The 20227-nt window shown below is 44.9% G+C and overlaps 2 protein-coding genes across 2 annotated transcripts; both read right to left on the bottom strand.

Annotated features, from left to right (window-relative positions):
* Positions 1-773: 773 nt before the first annotated feature.
* On the bottom strand, positions 774-7418 carry LOC130404912 (GDNF family receptor alpha-like). The gene is made up of 10 exons (XM_056609857.1): positions 7343-7418; positions 6781-6918; positions 5919-6004; positions 5825-5888; positions 4913-4975; positions 3483-3798; positions 1459-1669; positions 1221-1304; positions 976-1057; positions 774-887 (listed from the first exon to the last, which is right to left on the bottom strand). Exons 1-8 carry the CDS (start codon positions 7377-7379, stop codon positions 1224-1226), a joined length of 996 nt encoding a protein of 331 aa, XP_056465832.1. The 5' UTR covers positions 7380-7418; the 3' UTR covers positions 774-887; positions 976-1057; positions 1221-1223.
* A 4932-nt stretch (positions 7419-12350) lies between these two features.
* Positions 12351-18690, bottom strand: LOC130404911 (orexin receptor type 2-like). Its single transcript, XM_056609856.1, has 7 exons — positions 18516-18690; positions 17485-17663; positions 14479-14722; positions 13654-13769; positions 13281-13501; positions 12891-13012; positions 12351-12797 (listed from the first exon to the last, which is right to left on the bottom strand). Exons 1-7 carry the CDS (start codon positions 18688-18690, stop codon positions 12562-12564), a joined length of 1293 nt encoding a protein of 430 aa, XP_056465831.1. The 3' UTR covers positions 12351-12561.
* Between the last annotated feature and the right edge of the window lie 1537 nt (positions 18691-20227).

Below are 20227 nucleotides of genomic sequence, written 5' to 3'. Positions count from 1 at the left end.
TCTTTGATAATTACATCCATGCCATGTTGCCGTACGGTCTTTAGTATAATTTAGTATAATTTGCATCGCTGGTCTGCCCCTTATAAGCTGCCAAACTTGAATGCAGTTTCAAACCATTCAAAGCATCCAAAACCAGGAGTGCAATCGTCAGATAGTGATGGATGATTCAGTTATGTGGAGGATTAAGAAGCAAAAGGTTTTTTTTTTTTTTGGCGTGCCACCCTAGTGTCTCTATGAGCCTTCTCCAACATATTCTCTCGCTACCCCTGCCAGATCAGCCTGCTGCTTGCCCTCATTATCAGACCTCTCTTTGATGCCTGGCATTAATGCCAGTAGATGGGCGGTATTTCAGTGCATGTAATTTCAGTTTGTCGTGTGAAATACTTACACACAAATATTAAATATATGGATATTGTGTGGGTGTTGGATGCCATGCAGCTGATGTTGTTTCGTCATTTGGTAACAGTTTTTTTTTTTTATCATTAAAAATACATGAATGGAAATAAATATATATGTTATTTTTTTCAGGCAACAAATCAATGAACTGCCCCTTAATAATCAATAACATCATTCATATCTTGCTACAAATACAAAACAAAAACAGGAAAGAAAACAGGGAAGCATGAACATGAAATGGGAGAAATACCAACATGAATACCAACATAGTCCCTTTGAGGAAAGTGTACAGCAACAACAAAACAAATATCAGTAAATAAAGGAACGGCACATGTACCATTATAACTGTGGAGACCCCCCTGCCAAGGAAAGCCCTATGTTCTTTCCCCTCTTCATGACAGAGAAACGTTTGTTTAGTTTGTCAGAGAATAGCCACACATGTTGGTTTCCCCTGGGGGTGAAACTGGGTTTGGCCTTTTTTCCTCAGCACACTGGAGAAAGAAATGAATCACACGTTATATAATACGATGACTATGTTTTGGATATTACAATCACATTTAATTTTGGTGCCATACTTACCCAGATTTACAGAGAATCCCAGTGGTCACTAAAATGACGATTACAATGAGGGCCAAGTATATCAGCCCGTAAAGGAGGTGGCCTGAATGGACAACATCTTTAATAGTTTCATAATCGAAAATGTAGCAGTGAGATGCTTGTTATTATGCAAATGAATGAATGAATGACACACACACAACACGCTAATCATTGTGTATAGTTGTACTACATATACAATATATCCATAAATCATTTAATTGCCTTACCAGTCACCCAGGTGTGTCCATCAGACTTCGATTCCCCAGTGTCAAAGGTTTTGTTAGAATCCACCAATGTTGGCCAGAGTCCCGCTATAAATAATAAATTCAAACGAAAAACATGTGTAAAGTAGAATCATGTGACCAGGCCCCTCGCTATACGAGCTACAAATCACAACGAATCACACGCCTCGTAACACGAGCACACTCACTGAAGCGTGAGCGATTTTTGGAGTACATTACTGACGGTGTCGCATCTCTGCCGCTCGCGGGAGTTCAAGCCCGTGCAGGTACACGGGTACTGAAGTGGGGTGCCCATCAACGCGAGGAATGCCGTTCTGCACTCGGCCTCTCCGCTGAGAAGGAGAGCTGGTTCCATCTGCCAAACGCACTCCTCATTTCCATCGTCATATTCCCCGCACGTCGCACTCTCCGCATCCCAGCATTTCGATGTAAAGCTTTCAAGCGCTGTCTGTTTGTTTGGATGCAACAACAAAGCCACAACAGCAACAGCAACAGCAAGGCTATAGGTGTAAGCAAGCTTCTTGTTGGATGACAGTGCTGTTTAGCATTCTCAGCCCTTGAAATTGTTTTTCCTCCCAATTACTGCCGAGACAATGCAGACTCCATTATGTGCAGCAAGTGCTGCTGTTCTCACACAGACTCAATGTGGTCATAAAAGATCCCAGGAGTAGGGTAGTATCGCAAAGAGTAGGGGTTTCCCCGCTGTCAACCAGGGGGGGGGCCCTGAGTCAAAGTTTATAAAATGAAGAACAAACAACGGTGGGCCTCTTCGTAACTCATTTATATATTTCTGTCATTCAATAATGTAATTATCATTTTTATTATTTTTTTAGAAACCTTAATTTTTGGTGCCCCCCCCAGGTACTTGTTGCCCTACGCACTCTGCATACTCTGCGATTAGGGAGCGGCGGGCCAGTACACACTGGTGGTGGTGAGTTGGGTCCCCCCCTTCACTGTAAGTGTCTTTGGGTCAATGAAAAGCGCTATATAATTATTATAATCATTATTATTATTATAGATTTTCGTGAAAGGACATTCCGTTTTGGTGTATGGGATCACATTTCATCTTAATTGGACGGTTTGTGAAGGGGAGCAGGGACAATGAGGGAGGGGGGGGGACGAAAATGTAATTAAGATAAGGCTGCAGGGAAACATACATGGCATTATTCATTACATTGGCTCACTGAATGATTTGTATGGTTGAAGATGTTTAACCCGTTTTGCACGTAGAGATTACATTTTGTGTGAATCAGGGACAAAAGCTATGCTGTTAATGCTACACAACAATAGAAAAGCAGTATAACAGTGCCTTACAATTCTCCACAGTGACTGATTGGGATAGACGTAGATAATGACATGTCTCATTAGATATTCTGATATTCAAATGTATCCTATATTTTCGCTCATTCAGACTTGCAGAAGAGGAGATAGAAAGGACATAGAAGTGAGAGACAAAGACGGAGAGAGAGACAAAGAGAGAAGAGCTCTAGAAAGTGGTCGAAAGGCAGAGATGGGGTGTGAAAGCGAGAAAGGAGAGAGGGAGAGAAAGTTATAGAGACAGATCAAGTGAGCAAGAGAAAGACAGATAATTAGTGCAAAGAAGACAGAGAGAAAGAGAGTGGGTGAAACACCGTGAAAGAAATACAAAAAGGAGCAACACAGAAGGCAAGAGAGCGAGGGAGCAAGACCGATTGAGTGAAAGTGTGTGTGAGAGACATAAAGAGCCCGGAGAAACAGACCCCATAGCAGAAGGGGTGAGAGAAACAGACCCCATAGCAGAAGGGGTGAGAGAAACAGACCCCATAGCAGAAGGGGTGAGAGAAATAGAAAGGGTGCGCATGAAAGAGACCGAGAGCAAGAAAGAGAAACCCAGCTGGCAAGAGAGCGAAAGAGCACACACACACACACACACACACACACACACACACACACACACACACACACACACACACACACACACACACACACACACACACACACACACACGCGCGCGAACAATCTCGCTCACACACGCAAACAGAAACCAAAACCACACATGTAGGCATACACACACACTCTCAAAACACACACACACACACACACACACACACACACACACACACACACACACACACACACACACACACACACACACACACACACACACACACACACACACACACACACACACACACACACACACACACACACACACACACACACACACAGAGAAGGCATACACAGCCCACATACCCAGTATATTAGTACCTGCAGCTCTGGTCCGTCCAGCAGTGGCTAACCCCTTCCTGACAACTCCACATTTCACCGCCGCACGTGCCACTGTGCAGCCTGGCGGCCATGCGCTGGCAGTCCTTCTCCCCGGGCCCGCAGTCACACATCACCAGCAGGTCGGCCACGGACGCGGGCAGGCCCCCGTAGAAGTGCCGGGACGCGCCCCGACAGCGCGTGCCGTCGCACCGCTCCTCGCCGCACGCCTCCAGCAGCGGCCAGAGGTTCCGGTTGCAGACCGGGTCGGCGAGACACGTCCCGATCCGCTTCAGGCAGGACCCACCGTCGCTGGACACTGACACGGAGGGAGGAGGGACACCACTTGATGTTGTTGTTGTTGTTGTTGTTGTTGTTATAGCCTTTTTGGTGCCCAAGGAGAGCTCAGCACTCGTTGCCCCTCCAACATCCCCCCCACCGAGACACACACACACACACACCCACACACCCACACACACAAACACACAAACACAAACACCCACACACCCACACACACAAACACACACACACACACACACACACACACACACACACACACACACACACACACACACACACACACACAGTGACTGTAATCAGTGTATATGAGCACAGAAGATTGTTCCCAGCCCCCAGCCTGTAAGGGGGGAACGGGACCACTGGGACAGACTCCTCTCTCCCATGTCTTCTCCCACACCCAAAGTTTCCCAATGCACGACTCGTGCATACGTTTAACATTATAATGGTGTACCTCGTTTAAATATATTAATATCTATTACTACTCTTTAAGGACATCCTTATCTGTTCATTTCATTGTGGACCATGGAGCCAGACAGGGACGGACTAGGGCCAAACAAGGAGGTCACTTGAGTGTGTGCACATTGTTTTTATTTAAGTCATTCCTCGATTTAATTTGAATTGCTGTGGGTGGCTGGAGCGCAGTTTTCATTCTGCATCCATGGGGGGCACCTTGCTGTCCATATTCATTTTCACCTAAGTATTTGTGATTGGCTCTGCGCCTCACTACGGACTGCCGGCGGCCCTGAGTGACAGGCTAGGTCTGCCCACGCCAACCTTTATATTGCACCTGGTCCATTCCTCCCTCCGTCTAACTTTTATGACACAAGCTGCCCTAGTCTACACAGTATTGAAAACAGTAATACCAACCAAGGAATCTGTTGGTCAGCAAGTTGTTTTTAGTTTTAGTGTTCTATTGGTGCGTGTTATGCCCGTACATGGTATGGCACTTGAGATCACTTGGGAAGCTTATAATTCAAATTAATAATCAGTAATGTGGACCAGCAGTGCTGTCGTTACATAATGACATTCAACCCATTTTCTCTGTGTCGATCAATAACAAAGAATCCATTTCCATGCACTCCGTTGAGCCATCCCAACCCAATCAGGAAGAAGACAAGAAGAGAGATAATTACCGACGCCGAGTAAATTGCTGGCTTTCCAGTCCATCTCTGCAGGCGTGCTTCTCTTCCGCAGAGCTGGAACACAAACAGGAGAAAGATCGAGATTCAAGGTTCAAGATGGTTCATCAGTCATGTGCACAACAGTTACAACAGCTGTCACTGGCAATGAAATCCTTGAGTCTCAAGGCTCATGGTTATGGTTCCACGTCTACGCAACGCAAGGAGCGACCAGACGCTTCGACGCAGTCGTCGACCTGTTTTGGTTTATGCTTTTGGTTTACGTCAGGTTTTTTGTAAGCGGACCAATCACAGCGCTTCCTGCTGCGACGCCTCGACGCAAGGTGAACATTTTTTGGGAGACGCACGTCCGGCCCTTGCGGTGGACGCAAGGAGGGAACGCAAGGACGCAATGGCTCCGTAGACCCTCTTGCGCTGCGTCGACGTGGAACCATAACTGAGCCTTTAGGCTCCTGCAATATAAAAAGAAAAAAGTACACAAGTGAAACACAAACTGATCATAATGACAATAAAATAAAATATAGTAATAACTCTAAACGAAATAGAATACAGTACATGGAATATAACAATGTGAAATATGAATATTTATGAGTAGTATGCACCGATGTGGAAGAGTTGAGTGGTTATGTAAAATAGATAAACAGGTGTGAAATGTAAACATACATTTTTTTAAGCAGATGTCGACTGATCTAAAGTGGCGTAGTGGTGAGCTCAGTAGCACCATCACCTCCCCACTTCTCCACCATCAGACATCCATCGCTTCGAACACATTTTATTTATACCCTCGTGATGCCCCCGGAGAACGGGGCCAACCACGATTAACGAACCCCCGGACCTGGGTAAATAAGTGGGCCATTCAGAAGGTTTCAGAGATTATGGGGAACAAGGATGGTGAGAACGCTGCACCTGGTTTCTGGTGGCATTGTGTTGTGAGTGCTTGCAGAGAGCGACAGGGCTCCTCCTCCTCCTCCTCCACCTCCTCCACCACCTCCAACCAGACACACATACACTGCTGCAGTGACGGGAACTGCTCCAGCATGGCCCCCACGCTCACGTTACAGACCTCCGAGCCTATTATTTGACACCCTTTGTCCGGGAATGGAGCGCAGAATAAACAGGGAAGAGGAAAAACAGGATTTTTCACTAATCAAGCAAAACCTTTTGATGATTAACCCTACCACACACACACACACACACATACACACACACACACACACACAGGCACGCACGCACGCACGCACGCACGCACGCACGCACGCACACCTGCAGGCCACACACACCCCAACACACACAGGCAACAGACCACACACCTGCAGGCAACAGACTCAGGCACACATACACATGCACGCGCAAACAAAAACACACACACGCAGTTGTATTGTACATTACGACTTTGCACACATCTTTGAATACAACTGTTCTCAAGGCCTGTATCCACATAAGTGTGTGTTTAATAATGGTATTGCTGTGTGCTCAAGCTGTCGGCAATAGGGAGGTGAAGGTTCTCCCCAGTTACAATCATGCTACCGCTCAAGGCTATTTCTTCAGCTAGAACAAGCTAACCATATTGCTATCTGCCAAACTCAATTCAGTTCCTAATCCTTCTGAGAAAATGTGATCATTGTTGTGTCGCCGTTAATGACAACCGAGAAAAACAACAACACACTTACAGTATACGCACAACAAATACTTCTTTATTAGCACCGTTTGGATGCTTTCTCTCATGTTATCACCCTTATTTATGAATCCATGTCCTAAGTATTACACTGTTCAGAATCAACCTGTGTTATGCTGTTTATTTGAGAGATCAAACACTTTAGACATTATGTGAACGATGATGGTGAGTGTGATGTGATATTTACCGTCATCGCCACACAGTGAGCCAATAGCACCTGCCTGTTCCATGTTTCTGCACAGATCAGAGATGCAGGTATCTATCGACCTCAGGCATTCGGGGGATCTAGAGAGCAGCCCCATTGCAACATGATGGATCACAACTCCTGCAAAGGAGTCATGCATAGTTCATAAACCACTTTTAAAAAGGTTTGGATTTCTAGTCTCAATTGTGTTTTGTGTGAATTGATGAAGTGGTACTTCCCATTAGACTTGTGCATCTATTTTATCTTGTTATCCACTTCGATTGTAGCCTACAACTAAGTTAGATGCGATGTTTTGACTTACAAAAAAAGTTCCCTCTAAGAAGTGATGAATAGTAAAAAAGATAAATGAGATGATATAAGGCAGAATTCAAAGTGAGAGAATTCCATATTGTGATGATAGTCAGCAAATGTTTTTAATCCATTGAAACGCGCAGTCTAGAAGAAACAGTTGATCTCTGATATTTATTATTTATATGTCTATGCTTTGATCCCTTTTCATAAAATGCATCCAAATTCACCCAAAAGCCTAACAAGTGGCACTCACCTAGTATCAGAGCGTTTCCCAGATGTGTTGGCGGCATGTTGACGTGTTTCTGATCTCGGGAGGGACAAGTGGAGTAAACGGCAGCTGCTCTGTTGACACTGAGCCGACTCTGCCCTTGACGTCAACATAAAAGAGCGAGATTTGAGGCAGCTGATGACAGGGTATGTCCTCGCGATAGATCCCAATCAATCTGGCGCGTCCGCTCAATTAAACCGACAAAGCGGACTTCCCATCGCAGCTCTACAGACAGTTAGTTAAACAACAACCATGAACAATAGGCCTACATCATTTACTGGATCAGCCTGGTCCTTCGAAAGCACCAGGATCTGTTCTTCATGATTTTTTTTGAGGGCTGTTTCAGGCCAATTTGAACATTATTAAATGTCAGCCATCAGACATTTCCTATAGGCCTATTTAGGTTTTCACATAGTATCTCTAGATCAAGGATTTCCAGATTTTGGAAACTTGGTTGGCTACATGGGGCTTTTGTTACATGCTGAACCTTTTTGCCTCTTGGACCCTTAAGGTCCGCATGGATTTGTTTTCTTCTGTACAGCGAGAGTCAGCCCCCCCTAGGCCACCCCTGTTAGTAATTGTGCAAAGTTGTGGGTCAATAGCTCAACAAATTACATCACCGTGTCAGTATCAATACTGATAATAATTAGCTAAGCGCTGATGCTCAAAATCGCAGATAAACGGATTTTGTTCCTGGTCCATGACTCGGACTCGCCCCAAATCGCTTGGGGGACGACACTCATCTCCTTTCCCCGGGTGACGTGCCCCCCCCCCGCCCCTATCAGGAGTTGAATTCCATACACCCATCGTTTTGCATAAATGAAAGACTCCCTGAGCTTGTGTCATCATTTGACACAAGCTCCATTCGTTTTCACGATGGAGGAAACGCGTCGTCGTCGAGGTTAAATATTTATAAATCTGCAAGAATGTGACTTGAGACATGACACAAATAAGGAACCACCGATGTGCGGTGGAAGTGATCCGACCGTCACCCCTGACATTGATTGCAGCCCAGTGCAGGGGAGTTGTGATGCAAGGGCTGGAAATACTGGGGAGACAAAAACCCAAGCCGTTATATGTTTAGGCCCAGGTTACATGTGAATAATATAAGTAAATAAGTAGGACTCAAGTAGCCTACCATGAGCAATGTACCAATGAAACGACATGAAGTAACAGTTCCCTGTTAAGGTAATAAAGTTTAAACTAATCTTCGAATATCAGTAGTATGAGTAAGTTCTAATTTATTACATGTATTTGTTTAATTGTCAGGGAAAATGCAGAAAAAAAACATGGAAATATGAGGTGGACGTGTTACATATAGGTTAGCCTATAGGCTTATTGGGAAGCCATTACCCTGGTCAGTGGCGGACTCAGACTGTTTGAAGGGCAGGGGCGAAAAAATAAAAAGGGCACATTCTGGACAACATGGGGCCCCACCAGCGGACACAGTGGCTTTTCTAACCTGATAGTGTTTTGTTCCCCCAGCGGAGCCTTACCCTGCGTTCACACCAAAAGATGCATTTGCTGCCCGAACGCGTTGACGCCTGAGTTTTGCGGCGCGTCAAATCAAGTTTTGCGGCGCGTCAAAGGTTTGCGGCGCGTCAAAAGTTGAAATATTTCAACTCGAGCAGCATTTGACGCGCCGCAAAATACGTGAACGCGCCCTTCGCCCGTGCCCGGCAGCGGGCACGGGCATGCCGCGCCGCAAATCAGATTTTGACGCGCGTCAAATCAAGTTTTGCTGCCCGTTTTCTCGGCAGCAAATGCATCGGCAGTAAAGCAGCAACGCGTCTCTACATTCACTTTGAATGGGATCACGACGCGCGTCAACTTTTTGCATCTTTTGGTGTGAACGCAGGGTTAAAGGCAGCGCTGCCTGGAAGGTCCTATCCCCTAACCTTAGCAAGCGCTGCCTTGAAGGTCCCATTCAGGGCACTTGTGACATCTCCATGTAGCACTTAAAAGAATAGTTGGGCTCATAATTTAAATGGGGGGTCTGGGGGTCCTCCCCCAGACAAAAAATTGCTTCAAAGACACTGTTTCCCATTATTCTAGTGACTTTATAAACAACAAAATGAGTTGTTCACATCATTGTGCACTTTCACATTTTAGCCAAAGAAAGGAGGATGCCTTACTGCTTTCATCTTTACTAACATTTAACTAAAAATTAGACTGGAGAAAATTCAATGTGCCGCTACCATGCAGTCTTTGACCGCTGACAGCCAGCTACGGAAACATTTAAGGAAGTTTTCCTTCATGTTGAGGTGATAGCTGACCATTATCGTCTCTCTTGCATGAAATGACCTACACTTGAATGATCTTGAACGCTCAAAAAATGTATACATTTTAAACGGATTATGCAAACTGAAAATATTAAGTTTTTCTAACTTGGCATCTAATTGCGCTTTTCCACTATGGGTACTGACATACTCTTAATCCGCTTTTTGCTTCGTTATCCAGTGGAGATTTAAGTACCACTCAATGTAGCTGTTTGTCATGGCGACACCACATGAAAGCAACGCCTCGCATTCCCCGTTCGTCAGCTACCAAAGAGAGGAACGTCTGCACCTCAATAGCTAACCACAACATGTTTTTTTCGGTTTGCCATATTCTTGCCCCAGAAGGCACATCATCATCATCAGGGGCAACCTATAGGGCACTCATTAATTTTTGTTCATGTGTAAAGGTCAGCCAATAAGGCACTTTCTCTAATTTTCACCACCATAGAGGGCACTTTAGGACACTTTTTCAACCATGGGGGCACCAGACGGGCAGAAGGGCACTAGAAGGGCACCAGACGGGCAGAAGAGCACTAGAAGGGCACTATATGGACCAGACGAGCAGAAGGGCACTATCAGGGCACTAGAAGGGCACTAGAAGGGCACTAGAAGGGCACTGGAATGTCACTAGAAGGACCAGACGGGCAGAAGGGCACTATCAGGGAACTAGAAGGGCACCAGACGGGCAGAAGGGGACTATCAGGGTACTAAAGGGGGTGTAGTTTTTTTTTAGCTGTGTAGGTGAGTAGGCAGCCCAACGTTTTAACTGGCATTATTTTTAATATCATTCATTCTTAGCTGAATAAGATTAGCTCCTGAAAGCCAAACCCACTCAGATTAATTTAAGTATTACCTTGACGCATGACAATGACCATGAACAAAGAATACCTGCCATAGGAATTTTATTATAATTGAAGATTAGACATTGATTTACCATTTACTCCTCTGCACATTAAACACTAGCAGTTAAAAAATGTAATGATTATTGACAATAGGTTTAAAAAGTCTGTTCATTTGACAGGTGTATGTGTGTGTTTGTGTGCTGTGAAAGTGTGTGTGTGTGTGTGTGTGTGTGTGTGTGTGTGTGTGTGTGTGTGTGTGTGTGTGTGTGTGTGTGTGTGTGTGTGTGTGTGTGTGTGTGTGTGTGTGTGTGTGTGTGTGTGTGTGTGTGTGTGTGGGGGAGATCCTTATGTAAGTGGGTTTTTATTCACCTTGGCTATAACCCTTGACAGAAAATGTATGGTTGGGTAGATCAATGCTTGGATGGATAGATCGATGAATGAATGCATGAACCAACGGATGGCTGGATCAATGGCTGGAGGCGTGGATAAAGAGGTAGATGAATGAATGCATGGCTCAATGGATTGATCATGGGACAGATGAATGAATCGATGGTCGTACAGGTCCTTTGGTTGCCTGTTGTTTCCAGCAGAATACTTAATATTGTTGCTTTACTTCATAGAATCACGTGATAAATGGTTCACTTGACTGAGGTATTGGAAAAAAACCAGATTGAAACCTATTGACGACGTACTGCAATCTTGTTAAAATACGTTTATTCTAGTGTAACAATTTATACTTAACAACGCAAGCAATGCAACCATGTGTCTGAGATAAACAATTGACCCCAAGATAAACACAGTGTACAGACAGAAAGACGGATGGACGTGTTGTCAGAGGTCACTAGAGGGCTGGTCATTGCTATTCCATCGTTGTGGATACCACTGAACAGGGGTTGTGGTGCTATATAGGTCACCATGGGAACAATGGCAGGGATGAGGCCGGCTGCAAGATATTACAATTCTATGCATTCGAATAACAGCATGTCCACTAAAGTCAACAAACAACAAAAGAAAAAAATCCTTAGGCCATTATCCAGGTAACACTAGGCAGCCCCGTCGAGCTCTCTCCAGCTCAAGGATTGTAAACGAGAAAATCAAGATTTTCCTCACGTTTTTAAATTTTTCCAATCCTCCGTCTTAACAGGAGAGGTTGGGATTCGCCGATCCTTAATATCACAGCACAGCAGGGGGAAGCACGCTCGCAATCCCCAGCGTATACGCTTACAACCGTGTGCGTCACGTTTGGAGAGATTCCCGCTGATCATCTCATTCATCCGAAACAGTGCGTCATTCCCCTGGTGTAATAAGTTTGTGTCACACAATCTAGACACAATGCATTTGTCAACCCGTTGGAGAATCTAGAGGGGATTCCTGTCTGAACACAGCAAACATGAGACTTTAAGTGTGGACCATGAAGCTAAATGTGAGTGGATGGTGTATACATGCATGACCAACAAATACAAGAACTCACATGCACACATGCACTTACATTCGCTGAACCCTACCACCTCTAGAATGACAAACAGCTCTGCAAGCATACCCCCTGCTGGGTAACCCTCCCACAACCTTAGTATATCAACGCTTTTTATCCATACACATATATGCTGCTTTGAGGTTGTATCACAAAGCAACTGTAGGAAATACCAAAGATCAAGACAGATCTCTGGTAATGTAACCAAACCGAGATCCGTTTAAAAAGCACATTTTACTGTGTATTATAGGGAAAAGTTGCAATAAAATGATTGCAATTAAATGATAGGATGAAAACAATTTCATCCTATCATTCGTCCCTAACCTTAACCCTTACAGGGCAGGCATGGAATAGTATACATTACATCATCAAACTCATCTATAAAAACACAAAGCCTCTATGTCAATACGAAACCTATTCTTTGGCAAGGCACAGTGAGGTCAATATTCTTCTAATGAGAGCCAACATCTTTTCCATTGCAAAGTCCATCTGTACATAATATATCCGATACTCATGTTACAACAGGCTGCGTTCTTTCCTTGCGTGATATCATATATTTACAATAATTACAGTGACTACACCAGTGAAAATATCGTGCGTTCACATATCGATCTACGTCGTTTCAATGCCCGTCTCTTGTGCGACGGTATGCGTCGTGATGAGCTCCACGCTGTTGTGGGACAACACCACCTGGTCGGAGATGCGTGACACGTTGTCCACGTTGTGGACCTGCGTCGACAGGGACTTGCGACTGTCCGTGCTCGCCCTGGTTCGCCTCTTTGTGCGGCTTGGCTTTTGACCCACGCAGTGGCAGGAGAACGCCGCCTTGAACTCCTCACGGAACTTCCCTGTGAACCAAAACGGGGTGAATACTACTTCACGGGGCCTTGCAAGAAACAAAAGGGCATTGCACGTTGTGTCGGGCGTTCTTGCGAGCTTACCGCTTAGGAAGTTGTAGACGATGGGGTTGGCGGCGCTGTTGGCGTAGATGAGCCAGTGGGAGAAGGTGAACCAGGCGTAGACGGTTTCTCTGTCGTTGGTGTGTTTAAAAGTCCCGAAAACCCTGCAATGACAGTCAGACATAACAGCCTGAACATCAGCTCCAATTTCCATCAGTACTTTTGTTTGTTTGTTGCACGGATGTTGATATCCATGCTGCACTTTTTGTACACAATAAAAAAAGGTAACATGCCAAGATTGGACTAGTGCAAGAGTAGCACATTGCCCCGTCTGAAGAGTCTGAAGCGTGCAGTCCAGTGAGTGTGTGAGTGTGTGTCCAGACGGTGAGATTGGACGAGGTCACCAGCACCGCCCGGCTGCATAACCCTTACCTTTTCATCATGTTGAGCACGCTGATTGGCAGGTAGCAGAGGGCGAACACGAACAGCACCACAATCAGCATGCGAGCCGTTTTCCGCCGGGCCCGGACCTGCTTGACCTCCGCGCACACGGAGACGGTCCTCACCCGCACGGGCTCGCCAGGGGCCGAGGCCTGGGCGCGACACTGGAACGAGTGCCACTTCCTCTGCACGACCGACGCGCTGCCTGGGATCTGGGGGTCGGGTTTCATTTGAAGGTAAAGGGAGAACGCGTCAGGCATCACGACGAGAGGCTTGTTTTGGCAGAGCGGGGCGAATTCCAGCGTTGTGAACGGGGGGAGGTTTGTACATGCATGCAGGCAGGCGTGTCGTTGGACCCACACACCTGTTGGCACCACAGCTTGTGGCATATCTGGATGTAGGCCAGAACCATGAAACACAGCGGCGCGAAGTAGGTGACGATGAAGAAGCAGGTATGGTACACCTTGGGGTAGATCTCCTCTGTCAAAAGAGCAATTCAGGAAGGTTTCTTTAGTGGATGTTTGACTGGTGCCAGACGGCCTTACAAGCTGTCACACTGGAGGACAAGTTCAAACTGATGTTTCTTTTATTTTAATGAATAAATTAATTACAGAGATACACATCCAATCATGCTAATGACATAATATTACCCGGCAAGAAATCAGATTGGAAAATGCTGGCTACACAATGTAACAATTAAAATGATCATAGTGCCTGTTCTAGCCTGTTCTTTTTATTGATGACATTATCTACATACACTGTTACTCCCATGTCTCGAGAACATAATTATTTACTTGTAATTTGTTTTATTTCGTTGTTGTGATATCATCATTATACAATTCCTATAACAACCCAGCGCATTCGGAGTAGTTTATATTATATGTGCCACTCAGATTTCCCTCGGGTGATTATGATTAATCGGGTAAGCTGGTTTCATCCTACATTTTCCTAGGGTGTTTAATCAAGTAAGCTGACTTCATCCTAAAATTTCCAGTGTGCTAAGAAGCAGAGCAGCAACCAAAACCTCATTTGATTTCGACCCCGAAATATCATCCGAAAACCCTGATTAAATCGACGTTCTTTCCAATATTTCTGCTGGAACAACAACACAACCATCTCATCTTTCAGCACACAACACTGATCCCCCTCCCGAGCTCCACCGAGCGATCATCCAGGGCTGCCCACGCACCTTCCCAGTGCTCGTCACACACCGTGAACAGTCTGGTCTTGTTGGTGAGCTCAGGGAATAAACTGGTGCACTCCATGACGATTGCCTGAGGTACCATGATGGTGCAGGACACCAGCCAGATCAGCACGATGCTCTTGCGCGCACGTTTCGCCGTGCTCTTGAACATCAGAGGGTGGCAGATGGCGTACCAGCGATCCTGGGCGATGCAGCTGAGGGTCAGCACAGAGACGGACACGGAGATGGTCTGGGGGGTTTACAGACAGAACACACACCGTGGATGGGGTTAGTCCCTACTGGGGTTAGTCTAGTGTGTGCGAGAGCGGGAGGGGTTATGTGCTTGTTGTGGTTCGTGGTCAGGCGAATGCCTGACCACGAACCACAACAAGCACGAACCATTGCTGAGTGCCAGAATTATTGCTGAGTGGAATATGTGTGGTTTGGTTTTGATTCTTATCTTCCACATAAAATCCAGTCTAATGTTTTCACTTACACTTCAATTACGTCAGGCAACGCCGTTTAGCTTATTTTACAATGATCATTAAATGATTGCAGATGATTTTATCAGTGACTCATTGGGATTAGATCATTTAAAAGCAGGTTGGTGTTATGTCCTCTTGCATGATGCCTATAGTCTCTGACTCTTACATTGAGTATCGATCTGAGAACCTTTCCCCTGTTAGTGGAATAGCCTATAGCGATTATACTACTCCCGGTCGTGTATTACGCAGGAAGAGAACTGTATATGTAACTCTAGGTAAAAAAAAGGCCACAGTTGGAGAACACAAATTCAAGGCTGTGTATTGGAACTCAGAAACTGTGTTGTCACAGTTTGCATATGATAATGATATGGGTCTGCCCTTGTAACATTATTTCCATTGGCAAATGAAACTAAGGATTTAGTGGATATGCTTTTACTGGTGTGTAGAAACACACAAATCTGACTCACACGTCTCACTGGGCATTATACTTTTGAGGATGTCGCAAAAACCCAAATTCAAAACTGCATTAATGTTGTGGCTGGAATTTGATGCATTTGCAAGTCAAATGTAACATTAACCAAATTGTGGATTTGATCTCTGAGGGGGTGGATTTGACACAGAGGCTTCTACCGGCTGAATATATATATATATACATATTATATATATATGAATTTGATGTGATAAACGAGGGACATTAAATAACAGTGTGAAAAATCCATTTTCATTTCACGCTGTCTTTAAAAAAGCTTTGGCTGTCCCGAGGCCTCATTACTACTATTGCTTTGTCGCAGCGCGGCGGTGTGGAATCAATAGACCAGCGCGGTTGATGCTTCTTTATTGGAGAGACAGCTCAAAGCGCAGATGATTAAAAGACTCAGCCTGTCCGGCTGGAGTGCTTTCCTCTGGTTGTGTGTTGGGAGCAGTCCGCCTCAATGAGCTGACTGCGGAGCTCAAAACAAGTGCCAGAAGTTTATTTACCAGTGCCTGAAGAAACAACAGGAAAAACCTTGTATCCGTTGTTAAAAGTCCCTGAATTGTGATTACATTACCTGCTCTTGTGCATTTCAATGTTGGTGCCTTTTTCGGCACAATGCTTCAGTATTATCAGTAGGTCAGCATTTAAAATAGTGCAGTCTTGGTTTTACAACCAATCCATGGAATAATGTGTGATTGGTAAAAATGCTTTTGTCTCCTTAGAGTTTTTTATAAGGAAATGGCTGGATATAACTTTATTTTCAATGGCTAACCTTCAGGCTGGTATTATTCATGATGAATTCATATGAATAACTGTATCCTGTCCATGACCATTTAAAACAGTTCAACAAAAGGCTCTTTAAGGAACAGCTCCACAGTAGCTCCAAGTCCCCTATGCTGTATTGATTGGCAGGGATGGGATTGCCAAGGTCCCTATCAATGTAAGACGTGACTGAACTATCTCTATATCCCCATAAAGAAACTGTAGGACCCTACATTGCTTGTGTCCCCAACGCCCGACACAAACTCAAACGTACGCCCCTGTGCACTTGTGTTTTCCCACTTTCAAAATGTGAGGATCCAAACTTGTGGTTGCACGACCACGCTAATCAATTCTTCCTGATTCAATGTTTGTTGATTATAAACACTCTCCACCACCATCATTAGGTTGGGCTGATATCGGCAGGCCTGCCTGAATGCTTCTGACTGATTTGCCAGACGCTTGTTAACTTAAGAGTGAACCGAAAGCAAAATCAATGCAATTGTAAACATCGGAGGCTTTCCGCCGCACTTTGGCCTGCCGAATCATACATATTGCCTTTTCTGATTTCCCCACTTGTGTGTGTGTACGCGCGTGCGTGTGTGCGTGCGTGTGTGCGTGTGTGCGTGCGTGTGTGAGTGTGCGTGTGCGTGTGTGCGTGTGCGTGCGTGTGCGTGTACGCGTGTGTGTGCGTGTGTGTACGCGCGTGTGTGTACGCGCGCACGCGTGTGTGTACGCGCGCACGCGTGTGTGTGTTTGTGTGTGTGTGTGCACTGCCTTGACCTTATCACCTCCCTCAAACAGCATGCAGTTATTGTTATCATTACAGTATACTTAAGGGTGTGCAGCAAATGACAAATGACAAGGCCAGCCTACGTTGAGCCAGTCACGTTCCCTGGTACGTCACAACCCTTTGAAGAGCTCAGATATGGACCATCCTTTGAAATAGAACCACAACTAGGAATGCCAGAGTTTGGCAGCGTTATAGTATTTTTCTACTTACTGTATGGTAATGTTCCTTTTTTTGAACAGAGGAATGAAAAAAAATAAAAATAAAAATAGTCTTTGGCGAGGCCAAAGACTTCCCTTTCATGTGACGTGCTTGATTTATGTAACGCACAGAACCAGTGAGAGGGGGGCAGCTTCAGGTGTCTGTATTACATTATTCATGAGGCTAATTCAGCTGGCTGACCTAAATGTGGCGTAATATAGAAACTGCAGAACCTGACCTTTGAAATGAATGAATCTAATGTTAAGTTATGAATGCAGCCCACCAAAATATCATCATCTTACCTGAAGGTAAGGCACGATTTTGCAGAGCGTGCTTCCAAAGAACCATGTTTCGGTGATGTCAACCACCAGGCTCGCGGGTAGACACGTGAGGGTGACCAACACGTCGGCAAAGGACAGGTTGACAATGAAGTAATTGGTCACCGTCCGCATGTGCCGGTTCTTCACCACAGCAAAGCAAACTGAAAGTACAGGACAGCAATATGGTAAGTGTTCTTCACTCCTACACATCAACTAATTGCGGTGTGTGCCCTTCAAAGCCTTTTGAACCGCAGGGTCTCTGTGCCGAAAGAAAGGGTCACGTCAATTCATTAGGCGCCACGTTCCTTGCTTGATTATTTCAGTGGTTTAGTGTGTTGAACACAGTGAGTTGATGGCATTCTCTCTATGCAGTTTTAACACAACGGGTCTTGCCCTAGTAAGATGGGAACCATTCATTCATTATTTCAGTGATTCAGTATTTGGAGCACAGCGAGTTAATGGCATTCTCTCAATGCAGTTTCAACAGGTATTGTAAAATGGGAATCTTTTTTCTATGGTTATACTCTATGTATACATTATAGAAGTTAAGACATATTATAATATATATATATATGACCAGAATAGATCACTAATAGCAGATTAGATTATTATGCAAAAGTACGATTTTATTCTGATTATTCGAATAGTTATTTTAATATTGGAGTACGGTATACGTGAAATGTTAGAATATCTCAATGGCATTTAAAGCGCGGTTCCAATATAGGCTATGAGTATTTGACATTTAAATTGGCTTCAGAGGAATATGTGTCTATTGCACACACTTTCCTTTGAAGCGACCGCAGTAGCTGTCAATCCAATCCGCACATTTGAATAAAACAAATAAATCGTAAAGAGAAAAAATAAATTAAACAACAATGAACTATACCACAGATCATCAGATCATCAAACAACATAAAAAAATGTGAGTGGTGAGTTTGTTTGTCGAAATACAATTAAAACAAAGAGTCGTCTACATAAGTATTCATTTAAATACTTCAAACAGTACAACTTACCTAGTGAATTTCCAATAAGTGAAACGAAGAACACAATAATGTATCCTGCGATGAGCACCCATTCATACTGCTTGGGTTGTAGGTACTCCCTCCAGATGTACTTCACAAGTTCATCATCCTCATCCACCACTATAGCGGGAAGACGCAGTTGTTCCACTTCACTGCTGTTATTCATATGGGCGACAGAAGGGCGACAATCTCCACACTTCGAAATGACAGTGATCCCAGATCCAGACATCTGGTGACGGAAACAAGCCCGGTGTGTCCCCCCGCTGCGCCAAACCCGGAGCTCGGAGAGCAGGTGATGCTGAAGACAGTCACTAGGATTCCTCGCACCTTGTGGCGAAGCGCTGCCGGTTCGCCAATGCACAGCGTCAAAATGACGCAAAATAACTTACCCAATCTCGCTACGGCTCCCCCCCTCCCCCCCCCCCCCCAACACACACACACACACACACACACACACACACACACACACACACACACACACCACCACATAAACCAACACACACACACACACACACACACACACACACACACACACACACACACACACACACACACACACACACACACACACATAGGCGTCGATTACGGGGGGGACGGGGGGGACATGTCCCCCCCACTATTTGAAAAACGAATTTTGTCCCCACCACTTTTAAAAAAGGAAAAAAAAAAAAAAAAAAATTAAAATCCCCACATACTCAACCGAAATCGTCGAGTCTAAAATCATGTGATAGGCGCGCTCGAAGACATCATTTATTAGATAGGCCTACCTAATAAACCGTTGGAACACACAAGACCGGAACCCATGGCAACGCCGGTAAACAAACCCCGACTCCCGAGAAGCCCAATCCCTATGAGCTCCCTGCGCTACGGCCATCCGGAGGCACACAGAGCTTTTGGCCGTGATTGATATTATATATACAATTATATTATATTATATACTATTATATATAGAGCTCCGAGAGTCACAAACGGCAATAATCACTTTCTCCTCCATGCTGCAGTACACCCCGGACTGCACTGCGCTGAGTTTGACGGTTGAACGCTGATTGGCTGTTACGTTACACATGTCACTCAGTGGCCACGCTGTTGAACGCTGATTGGCTGTCATCACGCGAAATTCGTGTCAAAGTTGAAATTTTTCGCGCCACAAATCCTCGTGAACGCGCTTGCCTGTGCACGGCGAAAGTGTAGCGCGACAAATCAAAAATATTCGCCCGATACGCGTCTATACGTTCACTTTGTATGGGATCTTGTCGTCCCGTTGCATTTTGGAGTGAACGCACTGGAGAAGTTTCAAGACAGACAGCCAAAATTGACATTTTTATTCAGAAAATAGCCGGTCCTTTTGCTTCCTATAAAAAGCATGTTTGTGACACTAGATATCGATATGGATACGTCATCTAGCCTGCATGTGGAGGGCCACATAAGGTAAGAAATTGGTTTACGTAAACTTTGCTGCTGGTTCTGTTTGCTCGTGAATCGTGATGACCTGGCCAAAGGTTACCAACGGTCCCAAGCGATTTTGATCTGATTCTGGTTGGTGCTCCAGTTAGTATGCGTTGTATATATAGATTGCAGCTAGTAGCAGCTACACACGGTGCGATTGCTATGCCAATGTGGTTATAGTTGGTTTTGTCTGATTGAGATATGTGACGACTTGGAGCCTGGTAGGCCTATCCTGACATAAATATGTTCTCGAATAA

The sequence above is a fragment of the Gadus chalcogrammus genome, chromosome 15 (assembly GCF_026213295.1).
Source record: "Gadus chalcogrammus isolate NIFS_2021 chromosome 15, NIFS_Gcha_1.0, whole genome shotgun sequence".
In the NCBI taxonomy this organism is placed as follows: Eukaryota; Metazoa; Chordata; class Actinopteri; order Gadiformes; family Gadidae; genus Gadus; species Gadus chalcogrammus.
This window is presented reverse-complemented; position numbering and strand designations above follow the sequence as displayed.